At 37.4% G+C, this 20,916-nt stretch overlaps 3 protein-coding genes across 3 annotated transcripts; 1 reads left to right on the top strand and 2 right to left on the bottom strand.

The window, feature by feature from the left end:
- The first annotated feature begins 237 nt into the window (after window positions 1-237).
- Window positions 238-6,123, top strand: LOC111876806 (uncharacterized). Its single transcript, XM_052770254.1, has 8 exons — window positions 238-1,197; window positions 1,276-1,464; window positions 1,559-1,834; window positions 1,921-2,023; window positions 2,139-2,324; window positions 2,460-4,624; window positions 4,708-5,261; window positions 5,597-6,123. The coding sequence occupies exons 1-8, from the start codon at window positions 967-969 to the stop codon at window positions 5,604-5,606; spliced, it is 3,714 nt and encodes a 1,237-aa protein (XP_052626214.1). The 5' UTR covers window positions 238-966; the 3' UTR covers window positions 5,607-6,123.
- Window positions 6,124-6,304: 181 nt separating this feature from the next.
- LOC111876779 (DEAD-box ATP-dependent RNA helicase 31) lies at window positions 6,305-9,917 on the bottom strand. The gene is made up of 10 exons (XM_023873351.3): window positions 8,722-9,917; window positions 8,514-8,620; window positions 8,373-8,428; window positions 8,057-8,281; window positions 7,764-7,970; window positions 7,571-7,657; window positions 7,384-7,479; window positions 7,061-7,276; window positions 6,794-6,976; window positions 6,305-6,712 (listed from the first exon to the last, which is right to left on the bottom strand). The coding sequence occupies exons 1-10, from the start codon at window positions 9,708-9,710 to the stop codon at window positions 6,485-6,487; spliced, it is 2,394 nt and encodes a 797-aa protein (XP_023729119.1). The 5' UTR covers window positions 9,711-9,917; the 3' UTR covers window positions 6,305-6,484.
- A 4,566-nt stretch (window positions 9,918-14,483) lies between these two features.
- LOC111876805 (uncharacterized) lies at window positions 14,484-20,384 on the bottom strand. Its single transcript, XM_052770253.1, has 8 exons — window positions 19,374-20,384; window positions 19,108-19,296; window positions 18,739-19,014; window positions 18,550-18,652; window positions 18,249-18,434; window positions 15,949-18,113; window positions 15,306-15,853; window positions 14,484-15,022 (listed from the first exon to the last, which is right to left on the bottom strand). The coding sequence occupies exons 1-8, from the start codon at window positions 19,593-19,595 to the stop codon at window positions 15,013-15,015; spliced, it is 3,699 nt and encodes a 1,232-aa protein (XP_052626213.1). The 5' UTR covers window positions 19,596-20,384; the 3' UTR covers window positions 14,484-15,012.
- Window positions 20,385-20,916: the final 532 nt, after the last annotated feature.

Here is a 20,916-nt window from a genome sequence, read left to right as displayed (position 1 = left end):
TTCTGAATTCTCGTTCAGTATTATTATCACACAGTCTGGGCTCCGAGTTATGGATTCTTGGGCCCAATAGGATGCACAAATTAGGGTTCTATTCTATCATAACAATTCCCACGCGATTAATCGTCATGTTTTTCAGCCATAATTGTGCTAAATCATATAGTACAATTTCTTGATTTTCGATTATATTGTAACTTTTTTTTAAATATATATATATATATATATTTTTTTTCTTTTGTGTATAATTGCAAAAGTTTCCATTTTCTCCCAGATTGCGATCATCAATTTTCATCATTTGCCCAAATTTCCAATTGCAGTTTAAAACCCTTTACTTCAATTTTGCAGATAAAAAAACCCCAGAAATTCGCAACGTTAATCTCTCTCTTTCTATATATCCGATTTTACCAACACAAGAAAACCCTCAAAATTGGCGCTCTCACCAAACACACACACTCTATCTATTTCTTCGATTAATGATTCTTACTGATAATTCCAAGCGACATCGTAAATTTTATCCTATATATTTGTTTGAAATTTCTCGTTGATTTCCAGATTGATTGTCATCGAATATAACCCTTTTTTCGTGTTAGGGTTTTGTTGACAATCCTCTTACCGATCTTTATGATCGGATTTTCTACGTATTATTTGAGCTTCCCGAGTAGTTTCTCTTCGTAGGGGGTCCCTTTTTAGGGTTTGTGGTGGAGAAAGGAATCCTTGTTACTTTTGACAAATTTTTCTGCCATTCATTTCAAATCAAAGTTCCCACCTTCAGTGTATCATCTCTTTAGGGTTGCTCATACACTTTTAGTGCTTATATGTTCATATGCAATTACATGTTTTTGTGATTTGAAAACTACGTTACGTTTTGCAATCAAACCTTTTGAAAATTTGGGGGACATCAACAAGTTTTGAGCTTCGACTTAGGGGATTGAATCGCCTGGAATTTTGGGTAGCATAGAGTTATCTTGCATGGGCGACCATGAGGAATGGTCACAGCCCCGAGGCGGCCTATCGCCAAATGGGCTATTGCCCAATGCAGGTCCGTTGCTAGAGAGTTTAGATTCAGTTCGATGGTTGAAAGCTGAGGAAAGAACTGCAGAACTTATTTCCTGCATTCAACCCAATCAGCCATCTGAAGAACGAAGGAATGCTGTTGCTGATTATGTACAAAGACTTATTATGAAGTGCTTCCCCTGCCAGGTGCTTCTTCATCGTTTTCGTTTTCTTTCTTAATTACTCTGGTATCGTATTCCCCTCTGATTACTTTCTGTGTTGCAGGTTTTTACTTTTGGGTCTGTACCCCTTAAAACGTATCTACCTGATGGAGATATTGACTTAACAGCCTTCAGTAACAGTGCAAATTTGAAAGACTCTTGGGCTAGTGAGGTTCGTGATATGTTGGAGATCGAGGAGAAAAATGAGAATGCAGAATTTCATGTGAAGGAGGTTCAATACATTCAAGCAGAAGTACGCTAATGCTACTTTTTTACCTGTAATCGCCATCAATCTTTTTTCTCAACTTGTTTACAAGCTGATTTCTGTATGGTTTGTTTAACTACAGGTGAAGATTATAAAGTGCCTTGTTGAAAACATTGTGGTAGATATATCTTTTAATCAGCTTGGAGGATTGTGTACCCTTTGCTTTCTTGAGGAGGTTGACAATCTGATAAACCAGAACCATTTGTTTAAGAGGAGCATTATACTGATCAAAGCCTGGTGTTATTATGAGAGCCGCATACTTGGTGCTCACCATGGGCTCATATCAACTTATGCCCTTGAGACTTTGGTTCTTTACATATTCCATGTTTTCAACAATTCTTTTGCTGGACCTCTTGAGGTTGTTTAACATACAATTTACAAACATACCCTTTACAGATATGTATTTGGAACCTTTGTTTATGAATGCTCTCGCTGCATTTTCAGGTACTTTACCGTTTTCTGGAGTTCTTTAGTAATTTTGACTGGGAAAACTTTTGTGTTAGCCTGTGGGGTCCTGTGCCGATAAGCTCACTTCCAGATGTGACTGGTAATAGTGTATGATGATGTTTCTAGTTTCTTCTCAATAATATAATTGACAGAATGACAGATTTAGTCAATGTTTGACTTTATGCTGACGTGGACGTATTCTTGTAAAATTGTAGCTGAGCCACCTCGTAAGGACAGTGGAGAATTGCTGTTGAACAAAGTATTTCTTGATGCTTGTAGCTCTGTGTATGCTGTTTTTCCTGGTGGTCAGGACAACCAAGGCCAAACTTTTGTTTCCAAACATTTTAATGTTATTGATCCATTGCGTGTTAGCAATAATCTTGGACGCAGTGTCAGTAAAGGTATTATTTATTTATTTATTTTATCATCTTAAACATTTATACATATACACAATGCTTCTTAGTGAATTATATCAACAATAGAACATCTTGAAGTTCTTGTCTTGTTGTATGATATATGTGATCTCTTGCTTTCAGGTAATTTCTTCAGAATACGCAGTGCTTTTGCTTTTGGGGCTAAAAGGCTGGCAAGATTACTAGATTGCCCTCAGGAAAATCTAGTTGCTGAGGTAAATCAGTTTTTTACCAATACATGGGAACGACATGGCAGTGGCATTCGTCCTGATGCACCTGGTTGTTTGACTTCAGTATCTGAAAGTCAACCTCTCACTGATATTTCAAAGATCAATTCCACTGGAAAAAAATTCAAAAACTCTGTTGGTCGTGAGAGTGAGGGAGAAGACACCCGTTCCCGCAATTCATCTCGTCAGTCGGAAAGTGGAAAACCCCAAACTACCCCTGATGTTACTGCAGCTCCTCGTGCCCAAAAGGGTCATGGAAACTTAAACAGAGGACAGAAGAATTTGATATCTGGTCAACTGGTCAATGACATTCAAAGGTCTCCTTTTGCTAGAACAAGATCCAGTCCTGAATTAACAGATACATACAATGATGTTTCTTCTCAAGGTAGGGTTAACAGAGCACCCGAAAGTGCAAATCCCCAAACTGCCCCCGACACACAGGGGGTATCAATATCAAATAGCAGCTATCGTAACAGGAGGAAAAACATTGATGCTTCTGTTGATTCAAATAATGGTTCAAGTTTGTATCAGCATGATTCAAGCTTAGGCTTACCTTCAATGAGTGAACAAATGCATCAAGAAGAACAAGATCTTGTGAACATGATGGCATCTTCTGGACTTCATGGATTCAATGGTCAAGTTCATATGCCAATGAATCAATTACCATTTCCATTCTCCCCATCTTTTCTAGCAGGAATGGGATACGCACAAAGGAATTTCACAAACTTTCCAATGATTGATCCTGCATATGCGGGAATGCAGTTTCCCCATGGCCTCGTCTCACCTCAACTAAACCATTTCTTTTCCGGAATCGGAATGACGAATTCCGAAGATCCAATGGAACCTGTGAATGATAATTTTAACTCTCTGGAAATCAACTCTATTGATCATGAACATGATTCCTGGCAGGGACAAGATGGGAATTCTGAAATTGTTCCAATAGATGATAAGCGACAGTCAACCTCATCAGGGTTAAGTTATGTTCCTCCGCCTCGGCGTGTAGGTGGATCCGGTGGGTTAACGAAAAGCCAACAGAAGTATAACAAAGAAAAACGTGGGCCCATGAGGGACAACAATGATCATTCACATTCACATTTACATTCGGATCATTTAGAGAATAGAGTAGTAAATGATGATGAAAGAACTACAAGTTCCAGATTCTCATCTGCTGCTCACAGTAATTCATTAAAAAGTAAAACTTCATCAGAAAGTTCATGGGATGAGAGCTCAACAGTCTCCAAAAAGGAAAAACGTGGGAAAAAGGTAATTGTCTCTGCTGAGTCATCGAGTGGATATGTAAAAGGGAAGACCATGTTTGAGTCCACGTCAGCATCAGCACACCAGTCCGAGGACGATGACATGGACTCTGAGGCGACAGATAGACCTCAGTCTGTTTCTTCTTCGATGCATGCTCCAAGATACGAACTGGCTCAAACAAGTGGAAATGACTCAATCGTCCCTATAGCACCAATGATTCTAGGCCATAACAGACAAAGAATGATGGATAATTCCGGAGCAATGCCCTTGACATTTTACCCCACGGGTCCACCCGTTCCCTTCCTGACAATGCTTCCATTCTACAATGTCCCATCACAACCCAGCCCATCTGATCCATCCACCAGTCATTTCAGTGATGATGTCAGCATTGAGAATGGTGACATCATCCACAACCAATCAGAGGAATTCAATCCGGATGCTTTGAGAGGAGCAGCTCCTGGTGAAACACCATCTGATATCCTCAACAGTGACTTTGCCAGCCATTGGCAGAATCTACAATTCGGTCGGTATTGTCAAAGTCCACGTCAGCATGGGCCCACCGTATACCCTTCTCCTGTCATGGTCCCACCGGTCTACTTACAGGGGCGGGTTCCATGGGACGGCCCGGGAAGACCGTTACCAAATATGAATATAGTGACTCAGCTCATGAACTACGGGCCCCGCATTGTCCCGGTTGCAGCTCCACCACCGGTCCAATCCGTTTCCAGACCGCCAAATGTTTACCAACAACGTGAAGATCTTCCAAGATACCGTAGTGGGACCGGGACTTATCTTCCAAATCCCGTAAGAAATATTTCCAGTTTTACCCTTCTTTTTTTATTCTTTATTTTGCTAGTTTTCTGAGAAGTTTGTATTTTTTTTCACAGAAGGTTTCTGTAAGGGAGAGACATAATTCAGGGTCAAGAAGAGGGAACTACAACCATGATAGAAGTGAGAATCATAATGAAGGTAGCTGGAATGGGAATTCAAAATCAAGAGGCTCAAACCGGAATCATAATCGTAACCAAATGGATAAATCAAACTCGTTTAGGGCAGAAAGGACTGTGAATTCATCATATAGACATGATTCATTTGCTACATATCAGACCCAAAATGGTCCTTTACATGGGAATTCAAGTCATGGGATTGGGATGTATCAAAACCCATCATCTGCAAATGGGTCAAATGCTCCTTCAATGGTGATGGTGTATCCGTATGACAATAATAATACGGGTTATGGTTCACATAGTGAACAGCTTGAATTTGGGTCGATAGGTCCGGTTGGGTTTTCTGGTGTGAATGAGCAGCAATCACAGGCACAGATAAATGAGGGAGGTCGTGAAAGAAGAGGGGCATTTGAGGAAAATCGATTATATGGAGCTTCTCTACAACAACAACAAAGGTCTTCACCCGATCGGCCTTCATCGCCACATCATCAAAGGTAAAAACTATTTTGCTTTTAAGTTAATTTTGATTTTTTCAGTAATCTCATAACATCTTTTGAAAGAATGGCATAAATGATATTTACCATCATCTTTCATCTTCCTTTTTAATTTCCATTCAAATCGTTGTCACAATAAACATTTCATGGTCCCTAACAGTCACAAGTGAATCCATTATACATTCAAGGTCCACTTTACATGAAATAGCCTCTTGCTTCAGTCGCCTAAAGGAAAATACTCAACTGTTTAATTAAGGAATCTTATGGATCTAAATCAGTACCCATCAATTTATTTACAAGAACCATAATTAGCAAATATATTTATTTTTTAACAGGAGGATTTGATTCTGTTCATCTGCCCACTTCACTTGCCATTTGCCAAAGGTGATCATCTGGGGCTTTACAAAACAAAATTCAGTAATTCACAATATCATCACACACACAGAAAGTCTCCTTGGTCAAAGGTAACAAGCAGACTGCCATAATGGGGCTTGTGTGTAAACTGCCAAAGTTGGGGAGGGGGTTGTGGTGGTGGTATGTTGCTGGGAAGATTTCATTTTTCTATTTTTAATTTCTTTACTTTTTTAATTTTGCATCATTGCCTTGTAGGGGTTGATGATGATTATGTACTTTTATTTCCGTATACAACTCTTTTTCTTGAGATGTAGAATATTTTTAGGGTATCCATAAACCCTGGTGACAATGTTCAAGTGTTGCTGGGGTTTTTGACTGATGATGATGATGATATTGGTTAGGGTTTGTAGTAACACAAGTTTGTACTAACTTCCTTTCTTGTGACAATGTTCAAGTGTATCATTTATAATAGAAGAATCAAATGAAGAAGTCGTAGTTTAGTTTTGAATACTTGTTTTGTTGATTGTTTTAGTGTTATATAATTATTAAGTCACTAATCTCTTCTTACATACATATTTCATCTTGTAATTATTAGTTGGAAGATAATTATCGTTGAAAATCTAATTTTATATAAATCAAACTATTGACTTTATTTCTATAAACTTTGTAATCCACTAATACAAACAATACACCCAATCAAAACTTGTAATTTCTATAGAAAACAAAAATCAGTATGTTATAACAATCATCAATCAACCATTAACAAGCTCATTTCTTCCTAATAAAAAGATGGAACACTTTTCATCAATCAACTCAATACAAAAGATTGTTTGTAAAATTGATAAGCATTAACAAAATTTGTCAAAATTTCACTTAGACCTCAATCCTGGAACATTCTTGAGCCCCATTTTACCAAGAACAAGTCTTGGAATTGCAGGTGGATTATCAAGCCCCATGCTTCTACTAAACTCATTAGCAAGCTCTACTAGCCTATATTTATCCTTCCCAATCGTCTTATTTGAATTATAATACCCAAGCCATGCCTGATATGCAGATTCTTTGTTCTTCATTTCCACATTAGACAACGCCTTCTCCACCTGTAACAAATTTCCAACTCACCAAAGTCAACCTTTGAATTGCTTCCACAAAAGTCAAAATTAAAGATATAAAACACTCACCTTTTTCTTTGTATCCGGATCCACTAAAGGTAAAGCAGCTTTTGAAATTGGCAAATCTTTAAGAGTAGACAAAAAGAACTCTTCCCATGGTGCTAACATTATTATCCCTTCACCTTCTTTCCCTTTACGCCCTGTTCTTCCAAGCCTATGAATGTACTGAGCTTTATCAGCTGGAACCCCAACCTATAAAAAGATTCAACACTTTTTGAATTAATTAATTCCCAAAATCACATGTCATTTTTAGTATAATTTTGACTAAACTTATACCTGAATGACAAGTGTGACATCTGGATAATCGACCCCACGTGCTGACACATCAGATGTTACTAGAATAAGACCCTTTGATCTCCTAAACTCATCTGAAATTCGAGTCCTATAACTTTGTGGCTTTCTTGAATGAATTTCTCTCACATTTAACTTCAGCTCACCAAGTAAGTCTGCAACAAGTTTTGTAAACATTGCAGTCGTGCAAAACACAAGAACCTGAATTTAAATATATTATAAACTTTAACATCATACACTTGAAAACATGTGTAAATAAGAAAAATGGACAACTTTTCTTTATTTTCACAAGATCCAAGAAATCAGACCTTATAGTCAGAATCATCTGCAATATGATCTTTTAGGAGAGTGTACAGTATCGAAAATTGCTTATCCAGTGGAGCAATTAAATGTTTTTGTTGGACCTAAAAACAATAAAGATAAATGTCATTGAGTTCAATGGATTTAAGAAAAGAAAATTAATATTTAATATTTACTAGATCATAATATATATACCTGTGTATGGGTCTCTTCACTACCTTCCTGGACAGTGTTGATGTATTCATGGTCTCTTTTTAAAGCAATATGGCAAATTTGGCGTACCTTTATGTCAAAAAGTAAACTTGAGAACTTTTTTCAAGAAAATAATTTTGTATGAAATTATTCAATTATAAAAACTAGATTAAGATTTATTAAAAAAAAAAAATACCTCAGGTGGGACAGTGGCTGAAAATAGAAGAGTTTGTCTTTGTTTTGGTGTAGCTGCTATGATTCTTTCAATATCTTTTCTAAATCCCATGTCCAATAAATGATCAGCTTCATCAAGAATTAAGACTTTGATGCTCATTAGTCTAGTGGCAAATCCTGCAGTATTCTCAATATGATCTTTCAGCCTGCCAGGTGTCGCTACAAGGATCTGAGAATATAAACATTTTTAATGAATAAAATTTAAAATGTTTATGACTTATGAGTTGTGAGAATTTGGGGTTTTGAAATTATGACCTGGCATGGGCTTGCTTGCATGCGTTTTTGTTCAAGACCAAGGCGGGTCCCACCAATGACAACTTGGACACCAATGGAAGGATGGTATTTTAGTAATTTCTTGGCTTCCATGGCAGCTTGACTTGCAAGCTCTCTTGTAGGGCATATGACAAGGACAAGAATTGGAGAACGCTTTTGATCACGGCTGACAGGTGGCGATTTTGCAACAACTTCGATTGATGGGAGCTGAAATTTAAAGTATTTTATAAAATCAAGATTTCTTTATAAACATGTTAAGATCACAAAAGTTATAAAAGAAGTTAAATTATAGTCTTACAAGAAATGCAACAGTTTTTCCAGTTCCTGTTCTAGCCTTAGCCAAAACATCCTTCCCTGAAAAGTTAAAAAAAACTAATTAATTGAATTAATGAAGTATTTAGATTTCTTGAATTTTACATTATTTAAAAAAAATAAGAACCTTTAAGAATGACAGGAAGTGTTGCCTCCTGAACAACAGTCATCTTTTCATAGCCAGCATCCTTAATTGCTTTTAGAGATTGTGGTGAAACTGCACATTGATCAAACCTGTAGAGAATGTATGGAAGATCAATTACTTGATGATGAAAACAAGTAGAAAATATATAAAATTAATCATATAAGTTCAGTATCACACAAAATCTAAGTACCTTGTTCCACTCAGATAGGATTCGCTTCCATCAGGTGAAGCTCTAGGTGAACTCGATGCAACATTTTTCACTGAATGTCCATTTCCTAATACCTCAACATCATCATCGAGGTCTTCATCTTCATCATCGTCATCATCTTCATCGCTGATCAATTCTCTGAACTTACTGGTAATGTTCTTATGTTCCTCTTCTTCATCATCTTCATCTTGATCAGACGACATCAAGTTTGCTTTACTCATGCTCTTACCACCTCTTACTACGCCACCTCCTCTTCCTCCTCTCCCCCTGCCATTGAAATTATCGTCTCTTCTTTTTGACACAAACCCATCATCCTCTTTTGTTTTATCACGAGAAAATCTATCATTTCTTCTGTCTACTTCACCACCAAATCGCCCTCGCCCTCTTGAACTACCAGAATCCCTCCCTCCTCTTCCATTTCCGAATCCATTCTCCCTTTTGGAGACGAACCCATCATCTCTCCTTCCAAATTCACCACCAGAACGCCCTTTTCCCCTCGAATCACCATTAAAAGAACCCCTACTTCCTCCTCGTCCCCTCTCTCTGTCTGAATCACCCTCTCGCTTTCTCTTAACAGTTGAGCCAGCACCACCTCCCCAATCGTTTTCACCATCGTCGCTTTCGCTATACAAACGAGATTTTTTAAATGAGTCGGACTTCAATTCACTAACCCAGTCACTAAGTTCAGCTTCATCTTCAATTAAGCTCTTAGCCGACCGATCTTCAGAGCCGTGTTTGGAAGCCCTTGTCGAAAACTGCAACTGGGATTGAGCTGTCGTTATCAGATTAGGGAGCCCTAATTTCTTAACTGGTGAGGACGATTGGTACTTCATTTTGTGAGGAAATACCCGAGTGAAAACCTCGTTTCCCTTTGATACTGATGGGTTTGATTTCATGATGAACCGGGTTACGAGGAATGAAGACGAGTTAAGGAGACGGAGGTGTGGCGGTGAAAAGAAGTTGAAGGGCATGCTACAGTAGAAATGGAAGCCAAGATTTTGCGGTGATAGGAGGTGTGGTGGTTTGTGAAGGAAGAGGAATGGGAGGGATGTAAGAACGAGAAAAATGGTGCCGGAGACTTTGTGTAAGCGGCGGAAACAGAGGGAAAATTTTGGAGGGTAGACCTAGAGAATAGGGTTTAGGCCCTCTTCTGAGAAAAGGGTTTAAGGTCTTGACGATGATAATAAACGGAAGGTTTGTTATGGTGCGAGTCCTCCCATCCCACGTGGCAGTTGGATACATTTAAAATAGGGTTAATCAAAACGGAAAATGACCTAAAAGGTAAAATTGTTTTGGATGTATACACCTTTAATATTTTTTTTTCCTATAAAATATAAGTAAATTGAGTAATCTAACCTTATAAACAATTTTTTTATAAAAAATAACCAACAATTTTTTTTAATAAAAATGACTACTTGATCTGTAATACCATATTCCGGAGCACGATGTTTTGTTCCAGATGTGTGCTCCGGAATACGATATTCCGGAGTATTTATGATATTGTTTCGGAGTGGTTGTCGGTTGGTGGGGATAAGGTCCAGAATCTAACGTCCGGAACGGCTGTACATTCCGGAGTGGCGTTCCGAAGAGATATATTTAGGGTTTTGCTATGTTTTTCTTCCAAATACGCAATACAATTGTGTTTTTAATACATTTGTGTGTTCGAAACTTTCCAAAAACATTCTGAAATGAGTACGTATACGGGATTTTTCCGAGTTTCAATTTCTAGTGGAGAGCAATGACAAAGTATCGACGGATATATGCAATATATTGCACCGGATTACACATGCTTTGGTGTAGATATAACCAATGGTATCAACTTCGTTGGGTTAGTTACGGATTACACATGCTTCCAAGTCCAGGTTACATACAAATCAAATTCGTCTATCTTTTCAACGTCCTAGATCAAATATAGTTATGTAGATTCTTGATGATAGCGATGTTAAATATTTTCTTAGTTTTGTTACTACTATGTCTTCCAACACAGTATAATTGTTTATTGTTAATAATGTTATAAATAGTGGTACTAATCGATTTTCCGAGGAAAATCATTATGGAAATGGTTCTTCCGGTGTTGGAAGTAACCAAATTTGTAGCTTATTACATATGACAACCAACCATGTTCCTTCTTACAAGGACCCTATACATGGGGGTGATTATAGGTCTAAAGTTAAGGTTGTTGTTCAGGATGACCTTACTATTGATGGACAATTCAATATAATTTTTTGTCAGATTCCGAATAAATAGTCACTTATATTACTTAATGAATAAAAAGTAACATTTGCATAATATTTGTGTACAATTCAATATAAATTTGTATCTATGATCTAACATCCAAACGTCATACAACCCAACGTTTCCATTGTTGGTTGGGGGTGTGACAGCCACTAACTACTGATATTCTAACAAACATACCACTACTACTATGTACTGACATACATGGATATATAATGTAGCACATAGTATATTGTCACGGCTAACAAAATTAGGGACAAGATTGTATTCATGTACTAACAATTCCTCTATGTAACCTTGTTGCATTAGATTATTGAATTTCAAAAATAACAATGTTATATGAATGCATATGTGCATACACTAAGAATTAAGTTGTAATATCCTCTTACAAGCCCTAGTTTGATCTAATAGCTAAACACAAGTCAATTTTTGGGCTTGTGCTTAAACGTTCTCGGCCCAAGTAAACCCTAGGCCAAAAACCATTTTTCCTTTGGACCTTATTGAAACTAAAAACCTTCTTATTGGGCCAAATTAAGCCCGAATGCACATACCCACTCAAAGGCCAAAAACTATTGGATTGGTCCAACCAAAGACCAAGAACCCTATTGGAAAGCCCATGAAGGCCGAAAACCTTATGAGGTTTCGGTTGGGCATGAGACAAAAAAAAAAGAGTTTGCACAAATGGGGTGACACCTCATGCCTTTACATTACTTTACCCTTCATGCTTCCATGTCATGCATACAATTACCTTCCATGCCTCCATGCATGGCACCCTGTTACCCATCATGCATCAAGAAAAGGTCCTACCCCTCCCCATTTAAGGGTTGCAGCCGAGAGGCCTTTTCCCTCTCACCATTTCCACATTTTCTCAAACATTCCCTAGAGTAAACTCAAGTTTCTTCAAAACCTTCATCTCCAAGTCGGATTTAGAGCCCTTTTGGTAAGTATATTCGACCTTTCTCTAGTAATTGACACAATCATAAGTGTTTTATGCATCTTTAAGCTAGAATCTCCATGTTTACACACTCATTTTTCGTGTGCTAGCATCCTAGAACACCAACATCTTCAAGAAGCCCTTCAAGCACAAAGCTAGGCTCGAAATCTTCTTCACTCTCCTCCCTACCACACATGAAATAACCAATGTGAGCTTCATACCCCCAAGTTTTTCGTGTTTTTCATGCTTTTTTTTTTTGGGGGGGGGGGGGGGGGATATAAGTCAAGTTTCGTTTAACCAATGGATATTTGCATCTACCAACTTGTTTATGGAATGATTTGTGCATATGATACCGAAAACCTCATGCATACACACATAAAAATCGTGATTTACAAGCTTGTTATAAGTTAAAATGAGTTTATCCATTAGACATTTGCATGTACTATGATCATATGTTGAATATGGAACAATTTCTTGTATAAAATGATGGATATCATTTGTTAATTACATAAAAATCGTGACATATATAATTATCAATACTTTTATTACACAAAAATCGAGCTTAAAAGTCGATATACCCAAAGATAACGAGAGCACATGTTTATACAAGTCTAAATATGCATGATCTTTGGATAACTACATGGCTTACTTTTATATATATTAAAAGTTGAGATAAATAAACAAATGTTGTGGACATCATATGGTTTTATAAAACTCGTGACCCAACAAAGTTGACCAAATTAAATTATTTTGGTGTTACAAATTTTTAACCGGTAAAACATGAAAAGTGTAACTACAAATTCTCGGAAATTTGTACTAAAAATGAACTTTTTCTAGTAAAAATGGTTGTAGTTATTGTCGTCACTATTTTGATGGGGTTAAACACAATTATGCTATTTTTTCCAACATATATTACTACCAGACATATTCACTATTGACTATTTATATAAAGTTATTATAAATAGTTTACACAAAATGGTATACAAAACCAATTGATGACAGTGTAGTCTGCGTGTCATAAGACACATGTTATAAAACGTATGTCATGGAACTCATAAAACGCATGTCATAAAATAACTGTTATAAATTTTCAAAGAGTGAAATTATTTCGTTATACAATAAAAGGGAGTCTTAGTTCGCATATATCCGTTAATGCTCTAGTGAGACATCCACTTCACCGTACCTACTTAGCGTAAATTTTAAGTCCTGCATTATAATCAAAGTCTCCTGGAGGGAGAGCGAGATAGTTGTGTATAGATCTATATGGGTGAGCTGTTCGCTACAGCTAAACGGGCCAGTTTAGGGTGACAAATATCTTACCGATTCCCACGCCTGAAGAACGTCGTACAGGCATAACAGTCACATTAACATGGTTATAATAACTCACTTAGGGATTAATAATACTATCTAGGTTCGCTGGTTTTATTAACAATACTATCTAGGTTTACGGGAAGCTTACATTTCCGGTCTTAGACTCTTAGGGTTTTTCTTGGAACATACATACACTATCATTTTACAAGGAAAGATACAAGAGTCATACATATATTTTTTTTCTTAGTTTTGGATATAAGACTAACAACATAGTTTATAGAAAATATAGGATTTTCTGAAAGTATACAAAAATCATTTTAAACAGTTATAAATCTATTTTTATACAAAAATGTTTATGAACTCACCAACTTTTTAGTTGACGCTTTTCAAAATGACTTGTATTCTTAGGGAACTAATAACAGGTAATCAACTCTGTTTTGAGATCAAGTGATGCAGCATTATGGAATTTTACTTTTTGTCAAATTTGTGTAACACATGAACAAATACAATATGTAAACTATGTAAGTTTGTATCCTCAATGTATACCGCTTGGGTTACAGGTGCAATTTGGAAATTTGTTACAGGTGGAGAAGGCGTTCTCTAATGTGGAAATGAAGAACAAAGAATCTACATATGAGGCCTGCCTTAGGTGCAAGTGATGTCCAGCCTAACTGGGTTGATGCACCGGGTTTTATATCCATGTGGAGCATAAGGTTAGAAGTTCAATTCCCTTTAACTATCTCTTATGGTGCCACATTGAGAAATTTTTTCTTGGGCTGAGTTTGCCCTCTAAAGGAGCTCGAACTCGAGGTGCTTGTTGAAATATAACAAATAGGCTTCTACTTAATTCGTTTGCCGATTCAAAAAAAAAAACATGGCTTGGGTATTATAATTCAAATAGGATAATTGGGAAGGATAAATATAGGCTAGTAGAGCTTGCAAATGAGTATAGCTGAAGCATGGGGCATAATAATCCACCTGCAATTCCTAGACTTTGTTCTTGGTAAAACGGGGCTCAAGAATGTTCCAGGATTGCGATCTAAGTGAAATTTTGAGTATATAAACTTTGCAATTTTATTGAAACAATCTTTTGATTGCGTGTTTTATTTCATAAACTTTGTAATCCACTGTCTAATTTTGAAATCCCTCTTGCATATCGACTTTTGCTAATAACTACATTTTACGGCATATCTTCTAATAAACTCTACAGATTGTAACAAAAGTTGAAAGTTTATTATATACACTAAACGTTCAACAAAACAAGTATTCAAGGGTAAGCTACAACTTCTTCATTTGATTCTTCTATTATAAATGATACACTGAACATTGTCACAAGAGGGTGAAAAGAAGTTAGTACATACTTGTGTCTTTGTGGTACTACAAATGCTAACCAATATCATCATCATCATCATCATCAGTCAAAACCCCAGCAACACAACGTATACCAGGGTCATGGATAAGCCTAAAAATATTCTACATCTCAAGAAAAGAGTTTTATACTGAAATAAAAGTACATATCATCATCAGCCCCTACAAGGCGATGATGCAAAATAAAAAAGTAAAGAAAACAAAATGGAAAAATAAAATCTTCCCAACAACATACCCCCCAACTTTGGCAGAGCTTACACACAAGCCCGTTATGGCAATCTACTTTTTTAGAATACTTGAAACGGTTTGTTACCTTTGACCATGAAGACTTTCTGTGTGTATTTTGTTCTTGTAAAGCCCCAAAATGGAATCTTGATGATCACCTTTGGCATATGGCAAGCAAGTTATGTGGCAGATGAACAGAATCAAACCCTCCTGTTATCATCAATACAAAACCTTTATATAAATAAATTGATGGTATAGATTTCGATCCATAAGATTCCATCATCAAAATAGTTGAGTAATTTCCTTGTAGAACTGAAGCCATTAATTTCCTTCCATTTTGTAAAGGGCATTTTAGACAGTTGACAAATAATCAAAGTATTTTCCTTCTACTCTCAAAGTTCATTATAAATGATAATGGGAAAATACTACTTCATGACCTAAATGAGACTACTGAAAAAAAAAATCAAGATTAACTTATAGCAAAATAAGTTACCTTTGATGATGTGGCGAGGAAGGCCGATCTGGTGAAGGCCGTTGTTGTTGTTGTAGAGAAGCCCCATATAAGCGATTTTCCTCAAATGCCCCTCTTCTTTCTCGACCTCCCTCATTTATCTGTGCCTGTGATTGCTGCTCATTCACACCAGAAAACCCAACCGGACCTATCGACCCAAATTCAAGCTGTTCACTATGTGAACCATAACCCGTATTATTATTGTCATACGAATACACCATCACCATTGAAGGAACACTTGACCCATTGGCAGATGGGTTTTGATACATCCCAATCCCATGACTTGAATTCCCATGTAAAGGACCATTTTGGGTCTGATATGTAGCAAATGAATCATGTCTATATGATGAATTCACAGTCCTTTCTGCCCTAAACGAGTTTGATTTATCCATTTGGTTACGATTATGATTCCGGTTTGAGCCTCTTGATTTCGAATTCCCATTCCAGCTACCTTCATTGTGATTCTCACTTCTATCATGGTTGTAGTTCCCTCTTCTTGACCCTGAATTATGTCTCTCCCTTACAGACACCTTTTGTAAAAAAAAAAAAAAAAAATACAAACTTCTCAGAAAACAAGCAACATAAGGAGTAAACAAAGAAGGGTAAAAAGATAAATATTTCTTACGGGATTTGGAAGATAAGTCCCGGTCCCACTACGGTATCTTGGAAGATCTTCACGTTGTTGGTAAACATTTGGCGGTCTGGAAACGGATTGGACCGGTGGTGGAGCTGCAACCGGGACAATGCGGGGCCCGTAGTTCATGAGCTGAGTCACTATATTCATATTTGGTAACGGTCTTCCCGGGCCGTCCCATGGAACCCGCCCCTGTAAGTAGACCGGTGGGACCATGACAGGAGAAGGGTATACGGTGGGCCCATGCTGACGTGGACTTTGACAATACCGACCGAATTGTAGATTCTGCCAATGGCTGGCAAAGTCACTGTTGAGGATATCAGATGGTGTTTCACCAGGAGCTGCTCCTCTCAAAGCATCCGGATTGAATTCCTCTGATTGGTTGTGGATGATGTCACCATTCTCAATGCTGACATCATCACTGAAATGACTGGTGGATGGATCAGATGGGCTGGGTTGTGATGGGACATTGTAGAATGGAAGCATTGTCAGGAAGGGAACGGGTGGACCCGTGGGGTAAAATGTCAAGGGCATTGCTCCGGAATTATCCATCATTCTTTGTCTGTTATGGCCTAGAATCATTGGTGCTATAGGGACGATTGAGTCATTTCCACTTGTTTGAGCCAGTTCGTATCTTGGAGCATGCATCGAAGAAGAAACAGACTGAGGTCTATCTGTCGCCTCAGAGTCCATGTCATCGTCCTCGGACTGGTGTGCTGATGCTGACGTGGACTCAAACATGGTCTTCCCTTTTACATATCCACTCGATGACTCAGCAGAGACAATTACCTTTTTCCCACGTTTTTCCTTTTTGGAGACTGTTGAGCTCTCATCCCATGAACTTTCTGATGAAGTTTTACTTTTTAATGAATTACTGTGAGCAGCAGATGAGAATCTGGAACTTGTAGTTCTTTCATCATCATTTACTACTCTATTCTCTAAATGATCCGAATGTAAATGTGAATGTGAATGATCATTGTTGTCCCTCATGGGCCCACGTTTTTCTTTGTTATACTTCTGTTGGCTTTTCGTTAACCCACCGGATCCACCTACACGCCGAGGCGGAGGAACATAACTTAACCCTGATGAGGTTGACTGTCGCTTATCATCTATTGGAACAATTTCAGAATTCCCATCTTGTCCCTGCCAGGAATCATGTTCATGATCAATAGAGTTGATTTCCAGAGAGTTAAAATTATCATTCACAGGTTCCATTGGATCTTCGGAATTCGTCATTCCGATTCCGGAAAAGAAATGGTTTAGTTGAGGTGAGACGAGGCCATGGGGAAACTGCATTCCCGCATATGCAGGATCAATCATTGGAAAGTTTGTGAAATTCCTTTGTGCGTATCCCATTCCTGCTAGAAAAGATGGGGAGAATGGAAATGGTAATTGATTCATTGGCATATGAACTTGACCATTGAATCCATGAAGTCCAGAAGATGCCATCATGTTCACAAGATCTTGTTCTTCTTGATGCATTTGTTCACTCATTGAAGGTAAGCCTAAGCTTGAATCATGCTGATACAAACTTGAACCATTATTTGAATCAACAGAAGCATCAATGTTTTTCCTCCTGTTACGATAGCTGCTATTTGATATTGATACCCCCTGTGTGTCGGGGGCAGTTTGGGGATTTGCACTTTCGGGTGCTCTGTTAACCCTACCTTGAGAAGAAACATCATTGTATGTATCTGTTAATTCAGGACTGGATCTTGTTCTAGCAAAAGGAGACCTTTGAATGTCATTGACCAGTTGACCAGATATCAAATTCTTCTGTCCTCTGTTTAAGTTTCCATGACCCTTTTGGGCACGAGGAGCTGCAGTAACATCAGGGGTAGTTTGGGGTTTTCCACTTTCCGACTGACGAGATGAATTGCGGGAACGGGTGTCTTCTCCCTCACTCTCACGACCAACAGAGTTTTTGAATTTTTTTCCAGTGGAATTGATCTTTGAAATATCAGTGAGAGGTTGACTTTCAGATACTGAAGTCAAACAACCAGGTGCATCAGGACGAATGCCACTGCCATGTCGTTCCCATGTATTGGTAAAAAACTGATTTACCTCAGCAACTAGATTTTCCTGAGGGCAATCTAGTAATCTTGCCAGCCTTTTAGCCCCAAAAGCAAAAGCACTGCGTATTCTGAAGAAATTACCTGAAAGCAAGAGATCACATATATCATACAACAAGACAAGAACTTCAAGATGTTCTATTGTTGATATAATTCACTAAGAAGCATTGTGTATATGTATAAATGTTTAAGATGATAAAATAAATAAATAAATAATACCTTTACTGACACTGCGTCCAAGATTATTGCTAACACGCAATGGATCAATAACATTAAAATGTTTGGAAACAAAAGTTTGGCCTTGGTTGTCCTGACCACCAGGAAAAACAGCATACACAGAGCTACAAGCATCAAGAAATACTTTGTTCAACAGCAATTCTCCACTGTCCTTACGAGGTGGCTCAGCTACAATTTTACAAGAATACGTCCACGTCAGCATAAAGTCAAACATTGACTAAATCTGTCATTCTGTCAATTATATTATTGAGAAGAAACTAGAAACATCATCATACACTATTACCAGTCACATCTGGAAGTGAGCTTATCGGCACAGGACCCCACAGGCTAACACAAAAGTTTTCCCAGTCAAAATTACTAAAGAACTCCAGAAAACGGTAAAGTACCTGAAAATGCAGCGAGAGCATTCATAAACAAAGGTTCCAAATACATATCTGTAAAGGGTATGTTTGTAAATTGTATGTTAAACAACCTCAAGAGGTCCAGCAAAAGAATTGTTGAAAACATGGAATATGTAAAGAACCAAAGTCTCAAGGGCATAAGTTGATATGAGCCCATGGTGAGCACCAAGTATGCGGCTCTCATAATAACACCAGGCTTTGATCAGTATAATGCTCCTCTTAAACAAATGGTTCTGGTTTATCAGATTGTCAACCTCCTCAAGAAAGCAAAGGGTACACAATCCTCCAAGCTGATTAAAAGATATATCTACCACAATGTTTTCAACAAGGCACTTTATAATCTTCACCTGTAGTTAAACAAACCATAAAGAAATCAGCTTGTAAAGTAGAGGAAAAAGATTGATGGCGATTAAAGGGAAAAAAAAGTAGCATTAGCGTACTTCTGCTTGAATGTATTGAACCTCCTTCACATGAAATTCTGCATTCTCATTTTTCTCCTCGATCTCCAACATGTCACGAACCTCACTAGCCCAAGAGTCTTTCAAATTTGCACTGTTACTGAAGGCTGTTAAGTCAATATCTCCATCAGGTAGATACGTTTTAAGGGGTACAGACCCAAAAGTAAAAACCTGCAACACAGAAAGTAATCAGAGGGAATACGATACCACAGTAATTAAGAAAGAAAACGAAAACGATGAAGAAGCACCTGGCAGGGGAAGCACTTCATAATAAGTCTTTGTACATAATCAGCGACAGCATTCCTTCGCTCTTCAGATGGCTGATTGGGTTGAATGCAGGAAATAAGTTCTGCAGTTCTTTCCTCAGCTTTCAACCATCGAACTGAATCTAAACTCTCTAGCAACGGACCTGCATTGGGCAATAGCCCATTTGGGCCTCGGGGCTGTGACCATTCCTCATGGTCGCCCATGCAAGATAACTCTATGCTACCCAAAATTCCAGGCGATTCAATCCCCCAAGTCGAAGTTCAAAACTTGTTAATGTCCCCCAAATTTTTCAAGAGGTTTGATTGCAAAACCTAACGTAGTTTTCAAATCACAAAAACATGTAATTGCATATGCACATATAAGCACTTAAAGTGTATGAGTAACCCTAAAGAGATAATACACTGAAGGTGGGAACTTTGATTTGAAATGAATGGCAGAAATTTTTTGTCAAAAGCAACAAGGATTCGTCTCTCCACAAACCCTAAAAAGGGACCCCTACGAAGAGAAACTAGTCGGGAAGCTCAAATGATACATAGAAAATCCGATCATAAAGATCGGTAAGAGGATTGTCAACAAAACCCTAACACGAAAAAAGGGTTATATTCGATGCCAATCAATCTGGAAATCAACGAGAAATTTCAAACAAATATATAGGATAAAATTTACGATGTCGCTTGGAATTATCAGTAAGAATCATTAATCGAAGAAATAGATAGAGTGTGTGTTTGGTGAGAGCGCCAATTTTGAGGGTTTTCTCTGTGTTGGTAAAATCGGATATAGAGAGAGAAAGAGAGATTAACGTTGCGAATTTCTGGGGGTTTTTTATCTGCAAAATTGAAGTAAAGGGTTTTAAACTGCAATTGGAAATTTGGGCAAATGATGAAAATAGATGATCGCAATCTGGAAGAAAATGGAAACTTTTGCAATTATACAAAAAAGAAAAAATATAATATTTAAAAAATTTACAATATAATCGAAAATCAAGAAATTGTACAATATGATTTAGCACAATTATGGCTGAAAAACATGACGATCAGTGGGAATTGTTATGATAGAACCCTAATTTGTGCATCTTATTGGGCCCGAGAATCCATAACTAGGAGCCCAGACTCTGTGATAATAATACTGAATGAGAATCGAGAAGCATCAAGGATTTTTACTTTTTTACTTACGTAGATGTGTATATCTTAATTTCGAAACGATAAAAAATAAAAATGAAACATATATACAATCATCAGAACTTGAATTTGAAAAATGATATATAAAAAGTTACAGACTCTACGTCTCTATGTAATCTGGAATTTGTAAAATATTAATAAAACTTAATTATTATTGTATAACAAGAAGGCAAACGGATAATAAATTGTGATGCTAAGTTTATTTGTATGGTAAAGTTAATTCTTTTGAATACCACATCTATAGATCTAGGGATATAACATTGTTATGCATGATTCATTCTAATGATTCGTTCTATTCTATTAAGAAGTTGTATCGCATCCAATGCAAGGAAACCAAACGTATCGA

The sequence above is a fragment of the Lactuca sativa genome, chromosome 4 (assembly GCF_002870075.4).
Source record: "Lactuca sativa cultivar Salinas chromosome 4, Lsat_Salinas_v11, whole genome shotgun sequence".
In the NCBI taxonomy this organism is placed as follows: Eukaryota; Viridiplantae; Streptophyta; class Magnoliopsida; order Asterales; family Asteraceae; genus Lactuca; species Lactuca sativa.
Note: the sequence above shows the minus strand (reverse complement) of the source record. Positions and strands in the feature narration are given on the sequence as shown.

Coding starts and splice junctions, on each gene's coding strand:
- LOC111876779 (XM_023873351.3), bottom strand. CDS start 9,710: ATGCCCTTCAACTTCTTTTCACCGCCACACCTCCGTCTCCTTAACTCG. Junction 8,429..8,513: donor ACTTCCTGTCATTCTTAAAG/GTTCTTATTTTT, acceptor TTAACTTTTCAG/GGAAGGATGTTTTGGCTAAG. Junction 6,713..6,793: donor ATCCGGATACAAAGAAAAAG/GTGAGTGTTTTA, acceptor AATTTGTTACAG/GTGGAGAAGGCGTTGTCTAA.
- LOC111876806 (XM_052770254.1), top strand. CDS start 967: ATGGGCGACCATGAGGAATGGTCACAGCCCCGAGGCGGCCTATCGCCA. Junction 1,835..1,920: donor CTTTTGCTGGACCTCTTGAG/GTTGTTTAACAT, acceptor CTGCATTTTCAG/GTACTTTACCGTTTTCTGGA. Junction 4,625..4,707: donor GGACTTATCTTCCAAATCCC/GTAAGAAATATT, acceptor TTTTTTTCACAG/AAGGTTTCTGTAAGGGAGAG.
- LOC111876805 (XM_052770253.1), bottom strand. CDS start 19,595: ATGGGCGACCATGAGGAATGGTCACAGCCCCGAGGCCCAAATGGGCTA. Junction 19,015..19,107: donor TTCAATACATTCAAGCAGAA/GTACGCTAATGC, acceptor GTTTAACTACAG/GTGAAGATTATAAAGTGCCT. Junction 18,435..18,549: donor CTCACTTCCAGATGTGACTG/GTAATAGTGTAT, acceptor GTAAAATTGTAG/CTGAGCCACCTCGTAAGGAC.